Genomic DNA, 21,068 nt, shown 5'->3' on the forward strand with positions numbered 1-21,068 from the left:
TGCTATTTTTGCATTGAATGAAATAAATCACTGTGGAAATTAACTAAATATCTCAAATGCTAGAGAAATCTCCCTACCTCACTACTAAATATTGTAATGCCATACATATTAATATTAATTTAATACTTTGCTAGCTGTCTTTGAAAGAAGAAGGCTCACTATAATTTAGGAAAATTCTAATTACTAATATCACTTGAGTAAATGGTATTGAACTGAAATGACCTCTCATACTCTCACCCCCGCTGAGTCCCTCTAAAAATTGGTTTTGCAACACATTGGAAATGGCCATCTGATAAGTGGTGTAGTGCCTAGATTTTGTCTTGACTGTTTTAATAGCTGTTGAATTCTAGGTGTTTTACCGCTGTTTATCAGCAGTAAAGTTTCTCTGTCCACCTTTCAGTGTGATGAAATGGGCATACTCCTGGTTGGTGTATTTAAATCATATAGGCCTCTGATATACGGTATCAAAATGTACACAGGGCCTGTAAGTTAAATTGATTGACACACCTATTGTGCCATCCACCACAATGACAGTGTAAATATGACTTCATGCCTGCCATCTGGAACCTGATTGTACAGATTTAAACTGCAAATACAATCAGTCTCCATAACCTTTATGACAGGCCAAACCTTCGTTTTAAATAAGTGACTGCTAGTCCAGACTTACTGTCCATAAAAAAGGATATATGGTATTAAAAGTAGGACATGTAAATATTAAATGTAAGACATTCCTTACAGTGAAAAATGCCCTAAAAGCTACTTTTGTTGGATGTTCAATTGGAAATTATCGGCATTCAACAATAAATGCAATATTCTTCTCTATGGCTAGGAGATATCTATAAAGTTCATTTTGGACTGTTTAAAATATTTATTACAAGTGCAATTCATTGATGAAGTTGGATTTGCAATAAAGATTTAGGAAAATGTGCACTTTTATAAAGTTTTATTTTCCCTGTCTAAAGCACCTAGAGACCCATTTGTATGAGCTGCGGCTATTAAGCAGGAGTTGAATAGCCCTCTGGAGGAGGGGCTAACTTGCTTCCAGTGCTAGACAGAGGCCTTGGGTATGGAGATTGTACCGCTGGCAAGATTACTATCTGGGATGTGGTCAGGAACTTAATTAACTTCAAGGAGGCCTACACAGTCATAGGTGATAGTAGCAAACACCTGAACCTTCCACTCATTTATCACTCTTGCCAGCCACACCAGTCTCAGTGAGAGAGGATCTGTCCCCAGAACCGGCTTTGAGTGACAACAAATGAGTTGTTGCTCATTTTCCTGGCCACAACTCTATGGTGGGTACAGGATCTCTTCACAGCGGAAGAACGATTTGCCACCTTAATTTTATGTAGATGGGCAATGTAGGAATGCTTGGAGTAGGAAACACAGGAAATGCTTTAATCTCATTGTTCAGAGGGTGTCCAGGAGTTTCCTCCACTCACCGTCTGTTGTCAGGCATGCATTTGGCAAAAATAGTAGTCCACTCAGATTACTTTAAGACCTGTGGAAGAACACAAGAGTGCTGGACCTGTTCTCAGTGACCTGAGAAGTTTGGACTTGCTCTCCCTATTATACCCAGAACAAAGCAGTAGACTTCAAGGGTCGTAAAGCTGACCTCCTCTTCAGCATATAGGGACACAACAAGCTGCAAGAGGCGTTCCCTTCAACTTTCCAGATGGCCAGTTCCAACTAATCCTTTCCTCGGACCCTGATGCTGGCTTCTGCTAGAGTCTTGACCCACAAGAGCTGCTCCAACGTCCCAGATCCCTGGCTGGTGACAACCTGTACTCCAAATATTTTCCAAAAACCTGCAAATTGCAATCTTTTTGGCTCCAAGAACTGAACAGTGCAAAGAACAATCTGTCAAGCCGATCTGACAAAGGTGCTTTGCTGCCGCGCCAAAGATTCAGGTCGCTACCACTCTGAACTTTTCCACAGTAGCAAATCATATTCAGCTAGACCTTGCAAGGAAGGTATCCAGCCTTGTGCCTCTACATCCTGCAGCCTTGCCCTCCTGAAAAATTCAAGATCCAAAAAAGTCCCATGGTAGAAATCTCTAACTTTACAAATGGCATCTGGCGGCGAAGGACCTTCTATGGGTGGGAAATTCAAATCTCACCCCCTCTGAGCTTTCCCTCTGAAAGTCAACCACTTCACTTTGACCCAATCTTGAGAAAGAGCAGATGTAAATAAATCAAAATGTCTGATATTCCTTGCAAAACATAGCTTCTTCAAAGTTTTTGAGGGAAATTCCCTGTCAATGTTAATGTCGATTCTCTCATGGCTGACTCGGCTTCGATTGCCACGATAATTACTGAGGGTGCCTCGTGTTCAAATCAGGTCAACAGAAAGGTGGACAGTGCAAGTAAGATGTCATACTCTAATTTTGCAATGAGTGCAGGGTATATGCTACATATGCAGCTCAGTTCATTCTTCACAACTCCCAAGCCTCAGCTGAGGAACTGCAGCCGGGTGAAGATGGAAATGCGAGATAGTAAATTATGGAGCAACAGGTCATATTAGTATCTGAAATAACTTTTGATTTCTTGCCTGCTGCTGGGGCAATATCTGACTTCATAATCTACTCTAGATACCACATATAGATGCAGTTGTGGAGGCAGACAACTCTCAGAAATCTCTCCTGAGTCTTCTTCCCTTTGATGGTTCTAAACGTGTTGGTACTCAACTTGAAGAACTTATAAAGAGATCAGCCAAGGATCCCAAGATACTTGCCTCAGTTAAACCTCCTTCTACAGGACAAGCCTTTAGATTCAATCAAGCTTTGGTCGGACCTGTACTTCTAAAGGGGCTTACTAGCTCTTTTGGGGAAGGGGATGAGGTTTGTGGCACTCCCTTTACTTACAAGTCCCACCAACACCCTGTAGGTTCTCCATCTACTACAGCCAAACCTAGCACATGACTATTAGGAATTGGACGGAAGAATCAAGAATGTTTCAGTTGCTGAGCCCTTTAACTGGTTTAAGAAAGGTTATCAGATTAAGTTTTTTGCCCTCTGTAATAGATTTTTATTTCAACTCCCACTCTAAGCAATCCCCAGAAGACTGAGGTTCTCTTCAAATGAATTTTATATATTTCATGGAAAGGGGCCATCAATCTGGTGCCAAAGCAGGAAAGGGTATTAGCATATTACTTCTTAATGATTTAGTTAAAAAAAGGTTGGGGAGTGTGGTCTAGTTCTAGACTTACAATCTTTGAATCTCTATATTCCTTACAAAAGATTCATAATGATGAGCTTACAACACATTTCACCTCTGATTTCCTCTGGCATGGTTTTAGCATCTATTGACCTTCTTGAAGCTTTCTTCCACAACCCTGTTCATCCTATGTCTTAGAAAGATCTAAGATTATTCACCTTGCGTCAATTCTTTCAATCCTATGTCCTCCTTTTGGCCTCAGAGGGTTTTACTAAGACTCTTGCACCTTTGCTGGGGAACTTTCATTCCTTGGGTCTGTTAATTTTGCCCTATTTGGCAGATGGCTGATTTGTGCCAACTATTTTCTTTTCATAAGGGTCAACAAGCCCTCCCGTTGGTTTCATAATGCCTGAATGATCATGGCTTCATGTTCAATTTGATACAAAAACATGTGGTTCTTTCTCAAGAGCTCCAGTTCATTTGGGTTCTTTTTGACACAAAAGTGGGACAGGCATTTATTCCTCCTCTATGACAGCAGAAAATAATGGAATGCTTGAGAAATCTTCGGAACTTTCAAAAGTGCATCAGTGAGGGAGTTGTTCAGGGTACAGGGTAACATGGCGGCTGCTCTGTTTCTAGTACCCCGTCCTCACATACACCTATAAAACCTCCTCTAGCTCATTCTTTCATTTTGGGACCCATTGTCTCAGAACTATTACCTCTTGGTCCCCATCCTGGGTCCAATTTCTCAGAAGCAGCAATAGTGGCTAAATCCATCAAATCAGGAGAAAGGAGAAATGTTGGATCCTCTCCTCCAGTGGACAATCACAATGGATGCCAGTGCTATGGATTGGGAAACAATCCTGGTGGACCAATTGACCTGCAGAGTCCCTGGCATCCTCGAACTGGAAGGAGTTGGCAGTTGTCTAAAAAGGCCTGCAGGTTGTTGCCCATTGCATATGGGGCACAAGAGATCAATATAGACCATCAGGTCACGAGGGCCCATGTGAACTATCTGATGAGTACCAGAATTCCTTTGCTAGCATTTCAGGCAGAACTAATCAGGATTTGGGCAGAGGACAATATTTTGTCAATGGCAAATCAAAAAAAAAAGATGGACAGAATACTGATCATTGTCAAACATTCACCCCCACTCACAGATCTGGGTTAAATCAATCGATGTTTTGCACACCATGCCACCCCAGTTTGCACCCAGCCATATGCAAATTAGTATTGGCCATGCTTCCCGTTGGAACATTCCAGCCCAAACTTCCAGGCCAGGTCCTCCCTGGACCAGAAAAAAGGCATCCTGCAACCGGTTTTGTGGTATCGCTCCTCATCTGCCAGGCTAGTTTGAATCCAGTGGCATAGCGAGCACAGGACCCTTGTCAGGATATACCCTTTCAACTTGGGGTGACTACAGCAACACACAAGAAAAAAAACGTGGAACGCTGAACATTACCAAACATTCCCCCACCCCAGTTACAGACTGGGTCAAATCTATTGTTTTTCTGCTCACCATGCCACCCCAATTTAGACCAAGCCATTTGCAGATCACTCTTAATTCGGATCTCTATGGGAACTGTCCAGGCCATACTGCCAACTCCGGTCCCCCCTGGCTTAAAAAACAAGCATCCTGGTGCCGGTTTCGAGGTATCATCCATTATCAGCCAGGCTAGCTTGCATCCAGTGGCATAGCAAGTGCGGAGCCCACGTCTGTGCATACCCTTCCCACTTAGGGCAACTGTAGCAGAAGAAAACAAGATGATGTCCCATGATGCTTGTTTTCTGGTCCAGGGAGGGCCTGACCTGAAGCTAACAGCACCACATGACACACCAGAGTGTGCTACTTTTTTCTGACGCGCAAGCAGATTTTTTACTCAAGGTGCAGCTTTTTAAATGAGAACAGTCTCAATCTGCTGCGACCGTCTGTGTTGAGAAATCTTGCCAGGAGGCCCTTTAGCGCCCAAAAATCATGATAGGAGATGCAAATTCCTGCTCTTTCTTGCCAATTTACGGTTGACCAGCTGTGCTAGAACAAACTCCCCCACACTGCAGTTGGCGGAGCATTGATGGAAATCTGCGTTCCAAGTAGAGGGCAGAGTGGGCAAAACTCTACAAACTCTGCCAGCAGAGTGGAATATGCACCCACCCCTACCTTCCTTCCAAAATACAGGGATGCTTCACTAGCAGTACTTTCTCCTCTAAGGCACCTTTTAGGAGTGGCTCTAGAAAGGAAATGTGTGCTGTCGTAACTTAGTCCTCCCTGCATACATTTACTACTCGTTACAGATTAAGAATGGTAAGTTTTTTGTTCGGAGTTTGGGACAGCTGTTCTGTCTTCAGTTCATTAAGCGTTTCGATTTTGTTGATCTAAATAATTATTTGGGTGCTGCATTACTTCTAGTGGCATGGTGTCATTTCTTTAACAACTTGGGTATACACTCACTGGCAAGGACTGGGCCAAGGAAGAAAGACTAGGTAAGTAAAGGGCCAGATGTAGGTGGCCTATTACCGGTCGGTAACGTCCGAAATCGGCTGTTACCGACCGGTAATAGACTTATCCAATGTAGGGGTATATTTACCGATTCAGTAAATAACAAATTGGTATTTTCCGATTCGGTATTTACCGAATCATCATTTACCGATTCGGTATTTACCGGTAAATGAAATGTAGGAAACACTTCAAACAGTGCTTCTGGGCTTAAAGAATTCGTTATTTACCACCAACTATTAGTTGGTGGTAAATAACGAATTCCAATCTAATTGCAAATATGTGCATTTTCATCTGTGCCATGTGACAGAGATACATGCCCTTAGGGCATGTATGTGTGCCACTTGTGCACACAAGCCCTAATCAGGGGTGCAACAGGGTGTCAAAGTGAGACCCTGCCACCCTTGACTTTTTCCCAATTTTACCGAATCGGTATTTACCGATCCGGTAATTGACATTCATTACTCTGGGCCTCCAGGCCCATGGGAATGAATGGCAAATACTGATTCCTTAATTACCGATTCGGTAAATACCGAATCTTAACGTTTCGGTATTTATTACCGATTTTTATCTACATAGCATTTACCGATTCGTAAATACCGAATCGGTAAAATTCTGTATTTATGAATCGGTAAATACTATTTACCTACATGAGGCCCTTGGTTACTTACCGGTAATCTTCATTACTCCAAGCCTTTCTCGTAGCAGTTATAGGTTCCCTTCCTTCCTCCCATGGTGAAAAGAGGAAAAGGATAATGTTGATATATCTTATTGCTTGATATGTCAGTTAATTATATCATTTCAGTCCCTCCTTTAGAGGTCATGGATTATCCACTTCCTTGGAAGACATATAGCATATGGCATAGTTTATTTATTTTTGCAATGGGTGATTTCTGTATGTGAGACACAAAGTGCTCACTGGTAAGGACTGCGATGCGGAAGACCATGACTCGGAGTAATGAAGATTACCATTAAGTAACTGAGTTATCAGCGTACACATAGAAACATACTCCAACTTGGCAAAGTGAGGAAGCCAAATCCCTCCATAATAGATTACACAATGACGGTAAAAGCTTGTAGCTTATGGCACACCATTTATGCGTTTCGTGATCTTGGAAACAATAGGGTGGGACAGCAGTGACCCGAGTTTTGTCAGATATAATCAACAGTGCCAGAGAAACCAAGATTAGTAAGAGTTTGCTGAAGGATTAAGATGCACTGATAGGTTTTTCTTCAGTATTGTAGAAGAGAACATATTTTATAGTATTCAAAATGAAAGCAGTTCAGTGCATCTTTTACCAGTGAGGAATAGTTTTAAACTTTGTGCCCAAATACAAAGATTTAAGAGTGCAAGTGTCAGCGTTCAGGCACAGCAGAGCCTGGTTTTCAGAAGTCAGCCTCCAAACATATGAGAAGTACACGATTAGCCTTGTCACGCATGGTATCACAAGTAGATCTATGGAGCTGGAAAGTTTTAAGTTTCTTCCTGCATATTTATTTCTCCATCCTCCTAATGCAGTTCTTTTATCACGAGCCCTTGACAGCTCCTTCCTTGTGCGTCTGCAATGTTTACTTCAAGCCAACAGTAGGTAGTTGTGCTACTTAAAGATGGGATTAAAGGACATAGCTTCCAGGCAGGGTATTTACTTTTTTTCTTCTCCCTCAGGCCCATGCTTTGTGTTGTATGAGAGGTAAGAAACAGTGTCACCTTAAGGATGTTTGTGGCACCAGAACTGACATATTGTGAAAACAATAATACTTGGGTTAAAAAAATGGAATCTCCAGTAGAATTTGAGAGCTTCACATGCCAAACTGCTGCATGGATGCTACTATTATTCCTCTAGTTGTGTCCCTAAGACTTTGGTAAAATGGGTCCTGAGAATTGGACTTTGTTCTGATCAGTCCGACTTTGTCAATGAGAGTTACTTTGTATACTTGAACTCATTGCCTCTCACAGTAATTGAGACTGCAGCTTTGCAGTCTCTCGCTTACCTTGCAGGCGAAGTATCTGTGACCCTCTTTGATTGTAATATTTGTCATGAATATTGTCTGCAACACCTGCAGTAAAGAGCACTTTTCATGATTGCACTTTGTATCTCTTCCACATACTGTGAGTAACATCTGTTTCCTCAGCTCCATTGCCAGAGCCTTACTTCCGGTGCCCATCTTGCTTCTGTGCACTCAGTGGAAGAAAACGATTTTATTAAGCAGTTGGTATTGACCAGTGCAAAAGGCAACCCTCAAGTATGGATTGGTGGCAGTGATTGCTACAAGGTAAGTGCAGTCGCCAGTGCATGAAGGTTTGTGGCCCATTTGCTTCTGCTATGTTAAAAATAAAATATTGACTGCACTGAAAAGTGGCTTGCGAAACTTCACTGATTATACATAATTCATGTTATTCTCTTGGAGCAAATGTGACAAATACACACCGTGCTTAATGTGAGCCTGTAGGTTGCAGGTGTGGCCCACTGGCACCTATTTTTCCTCATCAGACTTTTACCAAGAGTAAGAGAGGAGAAAAACAAAGAAAAAAAGGGGGAAAAGGAGTAAGAGAAAGACAGAAAAACTGTGACGAAAAAAGAAAGAATGGGTGCAGAAGAACCTGAAGAGTGAGATAAAGAGGCAGGGGGTATTTGGTCACGGATAAAAGAGACTGTGAGGTCAGATCAAGACTATACAGTCTTAATATTCAGCACCCTTTATATTCGAAAGTAACAGCCACAGGCTTCGAAAAGAAAATGTGGGACCCAACACCTATTCTTTTACAAATTAGGCACTACATGCACAATATAGCTTCACTCTAGGAGATCAACAATCAAGTACAAATCTTTATTGTGATTGCAAACCCCTGTTGTCTTTTACTGTACACTTGTGTTAAATAAAATCCTCCAAATATCAAACTTAATGAAACCTCGAAGATGCAAGTGTAAGGGGATTCCTGACTAGATTATTTCACAGCCTCTATTTATGGCCGCCTGGCTTTGATTTACCACGTCTCGGCATATCCAGAAGCTGGCCATAAGGAAAGTTTGAGGAAACGGGTTTGAACAAGTGACTTCTGCCACAGGAACGGTTCACTCGCTATATGTTAAGAAGAGGGTTCAGGTCGAGGCTTAGTTAGATGCATGAAAAGTACTAGAGCCTTGATAATCCAGGCCTCAAGAGCAGAATCTCTTGATATCGGACCCTACGGTCCTGATTCTAGCCTTTATTTACTGCTTCAAGTTCACAAATATAACTGTGACTGGTAGGTGGGCTTTCCCTTCACTATCCTGACCTTAACACATGGACCACATCCTCCATTCATCTCTGAAAGTGGTTTTACTGTTTAATCTCCCAAGAAAGTATTGAAAACCTTACCATTTTGATCAATGTCTTCTCTATAAAAAAAAACCCTCTCATGGCTCTGTCAAGATTCCACCAAGTGCAATAATGCTTTCAAGTGAATTAATGATTTATAAATTAATAGGTAACCATTTTATAATTCAAATCTAACTTTAAACTTGGTTGAATATGGCTTCCTGCCAAAATCCCACAAGTAATATAAACACTGAACACATCGAGCCAATAAGTCATAATTTTTTGCACTTCAATGAGAAGATCTATGTCACCAACTTTTACTAGGAACATGAACGAGTATTGATGGTCCTAGAAATGACAGGGCCAATCGTAGGGCTCTACAAGTCCTGGTATTGTGACCAGCCTTGGAAGTAGAGGAAGCTGAACTGCTCTTGTGGAAAGGAGGCGCAGGCTACTGAAGCCAAAGAGCCAAACTGAGCAGACTTATTTGTACATGGTGGTTCTCAAAAGCAAGTGAGACATTCAGGACCTTGCACACTAGCTGACGAGAGTTTACACAAGACATTTGCAACATAAGATGATGAGTGTGCACCATCTGCAACCCAATCCTGCCTTTGTTGTAGTACTTACCACCAACATGCTTGTTTATTTATTTATTTATTTATTTATCTGCACAGTTACTTAAACCATTGCAGTAATAGCACCAAATATACAACCTTTATAACATTAGTAGTACTGGGCTTCACATGTATTAGGATAAAATATTTACTCATAAAAAGCAGTCTAACACAATATCCCTACTAAGAATAAAACCATTAGATCAAGGTTTAAAATGCAAATTACACCAGCAGCTATTAATTTGTCTTTTTCTTACTAGCAAGTGTCTCACAAGAGTAGGACAACTACAGTGTCTCACTGGCTGACATTAATCACCATGGTTTCAGAACACGCAGTGGCAAAACTCTTCCCTCTGGTATCCTGATGACTATATTAAAGTAGGTGTCAAGACTTGCAAGAGTCCTGTGTTATCCTGAATTTCTCCATTTCTACATCCCACCTTGGTGGGATCCATTCCTTATTTTAAGTGGTGAAATTTCAGGTAACCAAGATTCTTCACTTTTTGGATACTTTCGGAAATTAATAAAACTAATTTCGTAGCGCACCCTGCATCACATTTTGTGATGCAGGGCGCGCTACGAAATTCGTTTTATTAATCAAAATGTTTACTTACCTTCAATTATCCATACTCCTGTTTTCAGCTCCCCCCACCCTGCCCCTCCCTCACCCCGCCTCTCTGCCCCACCAAAACATCCTCTCCCTTGGAAAGAAGTAATTCTGAATGTATATTCCCTTTATTAAGAATCTGAGGGACATATTATCAAGGGATTCATCTCCGCTTTTTTGACTTTAAAAGCCAAGAAAGCGGAAATAAAATTATCTCCCTATCAGCAACAGAGTGCAAACACGCAAATTTGCATGTTAGCACCCTTTTTCTCTACGCTTCCCCTTGCATCTCTAATGAGATGCAAAGGGGGCGTTCTAGAGAAAAATAATAGGAGAAATGTTGTTAAGCGACATTTCTCCTATTATCAAGGATTTCGCTAAAAAAAAAAGCAGCGCTAACCGCGGTTAGCACTGCTTTTTTTACACCTGGTATTTTCCTGACTTAGCCATGATATCCTATGGAAGGTGGATATCATGGCTAAGTTTGTGAGCCCCTATTATCAAGCTAACACCAAACTTCAAGAGATTATCGTTGGTTTTCCAGCGATAATCTCTCGATTGGCAGTTAGCGCGAGAATTTTTATCACTTCTGAGATAAACCTTGCTAATAGCAAGTTATCTCTGCGATAATTTTCGACGATGCTTAGCGTTACAAAATGTGTTGCTAAGCATCATTAGCGTTAATATCGCTAAAAGTTGGTAATATGCCCCTTAATCTTTTAATTTAAGATTAATCACTTGTCTCATGGGATATCTGGGTTGAACCCCCTCTTTCACCAGAAATTACTCACCGCTTACACTCGCTGCCTTTGGAGAATGAACATGACAAAAGGAGAAGATTGGTCATCAAATTAGATTTAATTAGTATTTTTATTGACATTATTTTCACTTCAAAGGCTTTAGATGCATGCCACATAGCCATTACATCATTATTTTGCCTAGCCCTACCCAGAAATTGCATTTTTAGATCTAATATGCCAAAATAGTTTTCATCCTGGTTTCTCTTACAATATCACCTATTAGCTTTCTGGTTGACTTTTGCGGTTGCCTACTCTTCCTTGGCTTCTCCTATGTCTATCTCTCTCTCCTCCTTTCCCACCTCTTCACTCCTCACCACTTCCTCCCAAATACATTCATCATTATTACAGTCTCTCACTATTTTTCTGCCTTCCTAGACACATGTATTTATTACTATTAGTACTATGTGTGTCAAGTATTTTCTACCTAACTTCCCATTGGCACACTTCTCAACCTCGCATATGACACTCAGGCAGTCCTATGCAAACTCTGAATATATATCAATTTAAGGATGGGGAAAAGAATTTCTGAGGTCCAAGGTACCCTAATATTTTGGTGACCAATCTTGGCAAAGGGAATGTTGGTGCTCTAGAGGCACACTGGGCAATTTAGCTTCTGTTCCTTATTTAGTTTAGTGTTTTTATTTAGTGTACTTTCACCCAGGAAAGGGTATCTTGGCCCTAACTAACTAAGTGGTAGGGTAAAGCTAGATATACTTCACCCGTAGGGAAAGGTAAAATAGAAACAGCCATGTTTTCAATACTTTCCTAAAGTTACACAGTTTGGACTCTTGATGGAGATGGAGGGGTAAAAAGTTCCCCTTAGAAGCAGCAGCAACAGAGAATGTTGCTCCGTCCATGGGTTTAGGAGGATATTTGGGAAAACTCACATAAATTGTGTCTTTGGATCTTAGTAGATGACTGAGTATGTGCCACTGAATCCACTGTGATGAGGACAATACATTTGGGGAGAAGATGGTTTTCTGTACTATGCACAAACATTTCAATAAAACCATTCCGCTATAGGTAGCCAATGCAATGATCCAATGGCTGCATAAATATGGTCACAAATGTCCATGACAAGGGACAATCTTGAATATTTAGTTCTGGATAAACTGCAGCATTGAATTTAATAAGGTGGAAGATCTAGATAAAAAAAGTTGCAGCTATCTAATCGAGCAGTGAGAAATGCATTAAGAATCCGAACTGGCTGAACTCTCTGATGTAAAGAACACAAATGTAAGATTAATTGCGAGGAGTGATGTTGAAACAGACAGGACCTAACCACAGATGATAGTCGCCCAGCCATTGTTAGGGGAAATCAATTTGAATTACTAGTTTATTTTTTTTACCATTGGCATAGGAGAAGGCTTCAGAACCAAAGCCTGGAGCCAGAATTCACGGTCCCAAAAAGTGAATGGTTTTAAAGGACAGAGAGACCCTTGTAGGTAGTCGAAATTCAGTCAACCGTTGCATACTTAAAAGGCAATCATGCAATTTGTCTGTCACACTGCCAGAATCACCTGTTAGCTTTACAGCAATGTGAGTATCATCAGCATAAAGGAATAATTCTAACTGAATTGATTTAACCAAGTAAGTAAATGGGAGCCTGGCAGTGCCTGACTGAAGAATTTAAGAGGGGGGGAAGAAATATGTGAAAAGATAGCTTTGAAAGACAATTAGCAAACAAGTCAGATAATCTAGATAACAAAGTCTGGCGGTCTCGAAAGCTCCTGAGAGGTTTAATACAAGTAAAGCCACAGAGATGTTAGAATCAGCACAGCAGTGAAAGTTGTCTAAGGCTGACAAAACAGGCACTCTGCCCAGGGTGGATGCCCATCTGAGCTAGTTACAGAAGATGGCTGGGCTTCACGAACTGGGATAATTGAACGAAGAGATACTTCTCTAACAGTTTGAAGAGTTAGAGCAGGTGAAAAAACAGCCAATATTTGGCCAGTTTGTAGGGTCCAAAGAGGATTTTATTAAATACAGGAATGACACATGCTTATTTCTTGGAGTCTGATTTCAGAGCCGGTGGATATTAAGGCATTAATAATGAAAACAAACACGCAAAGAGGCCCATAATTAATTTCATACAGTATGCGCACGAATCACATAGAATGATAAAGAGACTTGTCTTCATATAAACATCTTCTTTATTCTTGATTCACACAGCCAACGCGTTTAACCCCAGCGGGCTTCATCAGGGCTGACGTGAAAAAAACTAAATTCCACGTCCTCGCAAGTCCAAAGTAATCCTCGAATACACACTTCTAACATACATATCCTTTTCAAGTTCACAATTTTCAGCACGATATCCATGATTCTTTTATTATTATGTGTCCTTGCTTTATTTAGGCCGATATCGGGCTCCAGAAATGTTAAAGTGCAAAAGCACTAGCTCCTCAGTCCGTTCCAAAATCGGTATTCAGTTTCGCATACGATGCCAATAGGTGATGTGATAATCGCCTCCGGTCAAGAAACACGAACGTTTCCTAGAGTCTAACAGTAGATAGTTTTGTGCACCTTAGGTAGAAGTGATCCCACGGCGAACCCAGAGGATTTACTAAGAATTACAAAAGTCAGGAGTTCGTGAGCTACCAGGGGAGCAATATGACGATAACCTTCCCTCAGATCTGAAATTGAGTTTACAGAAGGAAGTACCGCATATGCTGCTCTTGAGACAACACAACTTAAGCAGCACAAATCCTATCTATGGAAAATTACCAAATTGATTGCATTTCACCACAGAGGATGAATAGACCCAACTGAGTCATTTCATTTTGTAACAACGGACTCAAAGGAAGGTTCACAAATAGAATAAGTCATGAAGCATTTTAAGGAGTGCTTACCTCCAAAGGTCGGACTCTTGTCTTTTTAATGCCAATACTATTACAGAGGTAGCAGAGCTACTGAAGAATTGCAACAAAGTTCATAATTCTCACGTGATGGGTAGTTGTAGCCACAGAAGTCATGATAAGACTAAAAAGATCCTGAGTTCAACAGTTTGTGGCATTTCAAACTTGTGTGTGAGAAGAGCGGTAGCATCCATACCTATATTTGTCGACGTGTCTCGCCAACTGTATATAAATAGCCTGGTATGGGAGGAATTACATGGAATGTGTCATGAGGATCAATGAACTTTGGCCCATATGGCAGCCAACAAATTCCATCCGGTGCCAGATGTCCTTTTTGCATGATTTATTCAAGCCTCATGTGATCTCTTAAGGCATCAACCCAGAGCATGCTATGTCCTCAAATCAATGGGAAATGACAGTTATACATTCCAAGGCACCTTGTACAGTCAAAGGGATAAAACATGAATGACACCCATTCAGGTTTATCATGACGCTTTTGAGTAGTGCAAAATAACCTCCTTCACCAGACATTTTATTAAACTATTTATTGGTGCAGACGAAGCTATAGACATCAAGCGTTGTTGTTTAAATTTAGCACCTCTAAAGATGTACATCATCGTTCGAAACTCAATGCCTTCCTTTTGCAATGTCGTTGTATCTAACTACTTCCAGTCATACTGTTGGTCGAGCAAATTCTTTTACTGATCAGTTCTTGTGTGTAGTGCATTTTTGGGTGGACTTGCTTATCCATCTATTTCAATATATTCTGAACCTGATAAGATGCCAAGTACAGGAAGTAGAATCCAAGATGTAATCATCATAGAAATTGCTTATCTGATAGAAAACACTACTTTTCACGAAGTATTTCAAGATGCTAATATTGGTCTTTGTTCTGGCAGCTGTGCAGCAGATAGATTTACTCTATTAGGGGGCATTAAGGTGGATACTCTTATGTCCATGTATTTTGCCAGTATCACAGTTCTATTTTAAGAGAAAACCAATATCAGGACAAGTTCATGACCTTAGCCCTAAATGCATGAAACAGCTGCTCCTTGCTGCAGCCTGTATGCATCAAAAAGCGTGAATGCATATACTTACAAAAATAACAAGTTAGTCCAGCCACCATTGTGAAAGAAGGCGCATTAGAGATTAACTTCATTCCAGTCCTGCCTTTTCAGATTAGAGTTCTCGGTAAACCTCCTCACATCATCAGAGACACCATGTTGGTAGGCCTTTTTTGGTCACCAGAAGAATTGAAATTTCGACCTCTAAAACCATGATCAAAAACAATGGCTACTTTCTGTTATCATATCATATTATTGCTTAGTTGTTCAAGAGACTTGCTCTGTGGCTTGACGGCTCCTAGATTACAAATTGATCAGAAGACACATTTCAAATTCTTCCTTTTCAAGGCCACCTCTACAAGCACTGGTGTCAGAATAATGAATGTGAAGCAAAAACCCACACTGTCTTGTCCAAAGTGGTGAAAAAAAATCGAAGAATTATGTAAATTTCTTGAGGTCTGGAGGTTGGAGACCAAACCTCTTTAAAAGATGACACCCTCCAGAACCTGCACTCTAACTATTCCCACCTGATCTTGTTAAGGACGAAATATTGAGGAAGAAGCCCCAGTTTGATGGAGATCAGATCTAGAACAACTTTGCTACATGTCTAAGCTTTCAACAAAACCATCATTGGCTAACAGCAGTTAAATACATATGTTTCCTATTCCCCTTTACGAAGTGTTCAGCCCCTTTTGGCTATACATGTCTTCAAGCCAACTGATGGCAGCTAACCAGAACCATCAGACAATCTTCCCTTAGAGACACTGGCACATAACATTGTGAGGAATATCACTGAGATAATCAAGAAAATAAAAAAAAACTCCAGCAGTGGGCGGAGCCTGGAGCAGGGGAGTATGTGCGGATGCACTCTGCACATAGCAGAGGTGCACCATTAGTTGTGCCATGGTTAGGAGCAAGCTGGAGGAGGCCGATGGTGGTGCCTCTTGTGAGTGAGTGGAGTGATGTCATTGGCGGGACCACAGACTGAGGCTTTTAAACTGCAACATATAGGGCTTCGGCATCTTCATCCCTGAATCATGCTTGGAGTGACTCCTCAATGACTGGTGCACCTGCAGCTGGAGCCACATTTTGGAAAGCACACACACCTACCCTCTCCTGAGGCAAAATGGAATAGGCAAATTGTTAAGTCGAAGAGAATGAAAGCAACACAAAATATTGGACTGAATTGCTGATTATATCCCCTTCTTGGGATGTTTCATGTTTTGGTTACGGGGCTGGCAGAAGTGAGGACTGACCTGCTAGTGGTCCTGTATCTTTCTGCCCTACCCTGATTTGCCTGGACTTGATGATTGAAGGGGACTTCTCCTGGTGACAGGTTCCCCAGCAGGGACAGAGCATTATGCAATGTCCTGGTGTTGTGTGCTTTAGGATTAAACTGCATGTATTTCACGTTACTTTGTGAGGCAGAAGGGAAGCATGCATTCAATAGATGTTTATGACATGTTTTCTTTGGTACCCTTGGGGGGTTGTATATTGTTGGTACCACCTGCTTGCCCCTGCTGGGGATGTATATTTGAAAAGATTTGGTCTGATATGATTGCACCTTGGGGGAAATGTGCATTGTACAAAGTATAATTGAAGACTCAATTGCTATACAGCCAGTAAGTTGCTTTGCCTTATATTCTTCCTTTATTCCCATATCTAATGACTACATATCTGCAGTTTTTATTCTTTCCTGAGTTTTGTGCATTTAGGACCTATGTCTTGATAGAACCACACAATGCTGTATGCCTCTCTCTCCCTGAGGTAAAAATGGGGTGTAGGATGATGCTGTTCAGACTCATTTATGACAACTTGCACATTGTGAAAGCACTGTGGTATTATTTTCTCTGAAGCTCCATCAGGTACCACTCACCAGAGTCACCTTAAAGGAACCCAACATCAGGAAGCAACCAGTGAGAATATGCCACCCATTTCAGTATGACACACACAGCAATAAGCATTGGACCATGGCTGCCTTGCCTTGGATCTGGCTGCAGGGTGGATGGTGAACAATTGTACATTTCCAGACCCTTCTCATCAGGACAACAACTGAAGATCATACCCCAGGGCTCTGAAGCTTGGGAAAATTGCCACTCGAATAAGATTGAAACTGAAAAATCAATCGCTGCCAAGGAGCCTGCAGACAGGGAGCCCGGAAACGTTACCTCATTGTCCTTTCACAGGTAGAAGGAGAAGGAAAGAAGCATGCCAGGAGGGCAGAAGGATGAGCCCTTGGAAGACAGAAAAAAGGGAGCTTTCAGGCAAATCATCGTGTTATTGCCAATGCCCGGTTAGTCACAGGTAATCTTTATTACTCCAAGTCCTGATCTTCCTTTTCCATACCTTAAGAATGAGTAGCTTGTCTGCTCTACAAAAACCTATTACTTAGAAAAGACGAATGCCTCTACCAATATGGTGCAGCCTACCTGGCTTGGCATGCATAAATGGGGAAGTGCATCATCCACACATCCTGAGAATACCAAAGAAACTCAAGAAGAAGAAAAACATAAACCAATCACCATAAACAGAAACAGGGAGGGAGGGATGGGCTCAGTAATGAAAAGGGAAGACCAGAATTTGGGATAATTAAGATTACAAGGGAGTTATTGGACATTAACTCTTCGTCGGTCTTCCCGTCTCATTCCTTAACAATGAGCCCATACCCAAGTGAATGATGATTGAGACACAAATACCAAAAGTAGGAAACAAAAACCAACAGGTCAGTGTAATGGCAAAAATAAAAGAGTAGAAATCACAAAACATGTGCATTAGACAAACATGAGCGCCAAAAGTAGCAGAAGTCACAATCCCTAACAGAGGATTGGAAGGGGAAACAAAAGCATGGGGAGAGGCCCATGTAGCAGCAGTACAAACATCACGGAATGAGGCCCTCTGAAACATGGACCAGGCAGTGAAATAAAACACCCAATGAGGCGGAACGGACATGGAAGGCCCAATACCCCTCCTAGAGAGACCACAGGCAACACATAAGGAAGCCACCACCCAAATGCATTGGAATGACCCAGGCAGATGCAAAAAGCCCACAACACATCCAGAGAACGGAGAACTCCCAACTACGGAGAAGCAGAGAAGACGATGAAGGAGAAAACACCCGAAGGACAAAAACCTTCAAGACCAACTGAAAACAGGGGTGTAAAGTAGGACCAGGAAATGTCAGAAGACGTATGGAAGACCCCGGGCGGGGGCCTCAGAGCAGGTGACAGGATCCAGGAGCAAAAAGACCCCACAAAAAAAGAGGCACCATGGAAAAAGGAGACCGACCCATCCCCTTACACCCACAAAAAAGGACGCATCATGGAAAAAGGAGACAGACCCATCCCCCTACACCAAGAGCTAAAGCACCCCTTTGATGACAGCAAGATGCAAGGGCCAAAGGTCCTTGAGAGAACCGAACAGAGTGAGCCAATGCAAGCAAACAACCCCAAGCCAACAGGGACAACCATCTCAGCGACATACACCCAGCCTGAGGTGCAGGAGAGAGGACGAGCTGAAAAGAGAAGCAAGTAGCAGAGGTGGATGCACAGGAACCAATGAACGCAGACAAGCAGACAAACCTATATGAAGGGGAAATCACAGTCTTGAAACCAGGAGAAGACAAATAGAAGAACTGCCTGCAGAACCACTTAAACCCCTTGAGGAACCAGAAAGCAAGAACAATAGGAGTAAGGAAGCAGCAACTGCCCAGGCCGAAACCCAAAGGAACCAAACAGAGGGAGAAGGGCCAACACCATCATTGCAAATAGACCCAGCCAGAAAAGGCCGAACCAGGAAAGGGGTGGCTGAAAGAAAAGGGGCACACCCAGGTTCAAAAGAAACCAAAGTCCAGTCAGAACCCTCAAAAGACAGACCACCAAGAGAGGAAGGAGACTCCCCAAAGCTTGCAAATTAGCCAATCTTCTAGAAAAACCAGAAGACAGGGACCGGTACAGCTCCCCCCGCTGGTCGACTGAGGCACAAATGACCATGACAGATGTCCGAACACAGAGAGCATGGGGCCAAAGGAGTGGAGTAAACAGAGACAGTGCCTGCCACATAGCCACCAAAACTCACCAGGACAAAGACTGGAGAGCCCAGAAATGGGAACAGCAGATCAGGGATCCCTCAGCAAGGCCACTTTTCCTTGATTCGACACCATGACCATTGAGGGAGAAGGAAGAAACAAGCCCCTGATGTAGCCAGAGGTGACAGCCACTACCAGAGACACCCCCAATCTCGGTGGCTCAAGACGAAACCGCTAATCCAGGTGATAGCCAGAAAACAGGGAACAAACTGAGATGGACCCTGAGAGCATGGGCAGTGTGGAGGCCAACTCCCCAGACCTGACAGTCAGAGACTGGCAGACACCCAGGGAAGGAGCAGAACCCAGAAAAGATGGTGGAACAGAGGGAAGATGGCCCCAAAGAACCACAGCATCAACGGGGTCAACAGGGTCAGAAAAACCCATGGCGGTGATGAAAAGCCCAAAAGAAGCACCCAGAAATGGCAGGAGCGTGAGCCCAGAGCAGACCATTGAGATGGAAGGAAATTCGCAGTAAGGCGTCCATCAGGATGAGGGATGTGAGGAGCAAAACACAAGAGCTGTGAGGGCAGTCCCTTTGAAGATCGAGCAAAGCTGCAGGCCCCTGTACTGCAAGCGGCTGCAAACACAAAGGAAGGGGACCAACATCCCCTGCAAGACACAAAAAAGAACAATGGCAACTGGGAGTTGATTCAAACACACTTCCCCCAAGACCCCCGACAGACAGGAGAAAACCAAAGCCAGGATCAAGGCCACAGCCCACCAGATGGAAAAAATGAGAGATCCTTGTGGACCAAAACCCCTTGCAGGAGGGGCAGATCCAACAGAGGCCAGGAGAGTGCGACATAAGTTAAAGGAAAGCGCAAATTCACCAAGAAGGGCACATTGGCGATGTAGAACTGATAGCTATAGCCACCCAACACCATGGCACCCATTTGATTGACCTCAGAAGGAGGAAAATCTGAATAAACCCGCCGGTATCTGAGCCAGTGACCAATCCATGGATGCGAAAGTCCACTAAACCACCAGACCCGATAAGCCCAATTTCAGAGACGCCACCAATGGAAAGAAACTACAAAACATGTCCACAGGAGAACACCATGACAGAAAACAAGGGAAAAAGGACCTGTCAAGCATATGTCATACATGCGACATGTGCAAGTGCAAAGCGCACATGCACTCAGAAGGGCACTGAGGCACAAAAAGCAGAAGTGTATCGCAACCCAACAAAAATCACCCATAATATACTGAGAGGGGTGCCATAAGTCGTGAGAAGAATCTAAAAGATGACAGACTCCAAGCACCATCTCCGCAAAGAGAAAGAGAGAAAGACAAACAACCAGGCAAAAAGGGGCAAAAGCGCAAGTTGAGGGGAAACTAACAGCCGCCAACACTCCACAGTAGGCCTGCTCAATCAGGATCCTGAACACAAGGAACCCTCTGGCACTTTCCCACTGACCCTCATCAGGCAAAACACAACCCGCAGTGGGATTCAAAGAGGGGATACCCAGGACCAAAAAGCTGCCGCCTCCGCAGCCAATTGCAAAAAGAACAGATGATGGACAGAATGCAGAATTAATCAAACATTCAACCCACAGTCACAGATCTGAGTTAAAGCCATCTATATGCAAATCAGTCTTGACACTGTTCCCCATGGGAACAGTCCAGCCCGAACTGCCATGTCAGGTCCTGCCTGGACCAGAAACAAGCATCCTGGGCCCAGTTTTGGGGTAACACCCTTCATCAGCCAGGCTAGCTTGAATCTTGTGGCGTAGGGAGCATGGGACCCATCTCTAGGCATACCCTGCCCACCTAGGGCAACAAATGCAAAAAGAACAGATGATGGACAGAATGTGGAATTAATAAAACATTCATCCCCAGTCACAGATCTGGGTTAAATCCATCGATTCTTTTGCATGCCATTCCAGTTTAGATCCAGCCATATGCAAATCATTCTTGACTCTGTTCACCATGGGAACAGTCCAGCCAGAACTGCCATACCAGGTCAACCCTGGACCACAAACAGGCATCTTGGGACGGCTTTAGCGATACCACCCCTCATCAGCCAGGCTAGCTTGAATTTGGTGGCGTAGCTAGCACGGGACCCATGTCTGGGCATACCCTTCCCACTTAA

At 42.7% G+C, this 21,068-nt stretch overlaps 1 protein-coding gene across 1 annotated transcript in view; it reads left to right on the forward strand.

The window, feature by feature from the left end:
- The window catches only part of LOC147724247 (lectin-like), a 100,804-nt gene that overhangs the window by 35,913 nt on the left and 43,823 nt on the right, over nt 1-21,068 (forward strand). The window contains exon 3 of the mRNA XM_086966983.1: nt 7,783-7,923. Within this exon, the coding sequence (XP_086823109.1) occupies nt 7,783-7,923 (141 nt within the window). The remainder of the gene's footprint in view (nt 1-7,782; nt 7,924-21,068) is intronic.

This window comes from Lissotriton vulgaris, chromosome 4_1 (assembly GCF_964263255.1).
Source record: "Lissotriton vulgaris chromosome 4_1, aLisVul1.2, whole genome shotgun sequence".
Lineage (NCBI taxonomy): Eukaryota > Metazoa > Chordata > Amphibia > Caudata > Salamandridae > Lissotriton > Lissotriton vulgaris.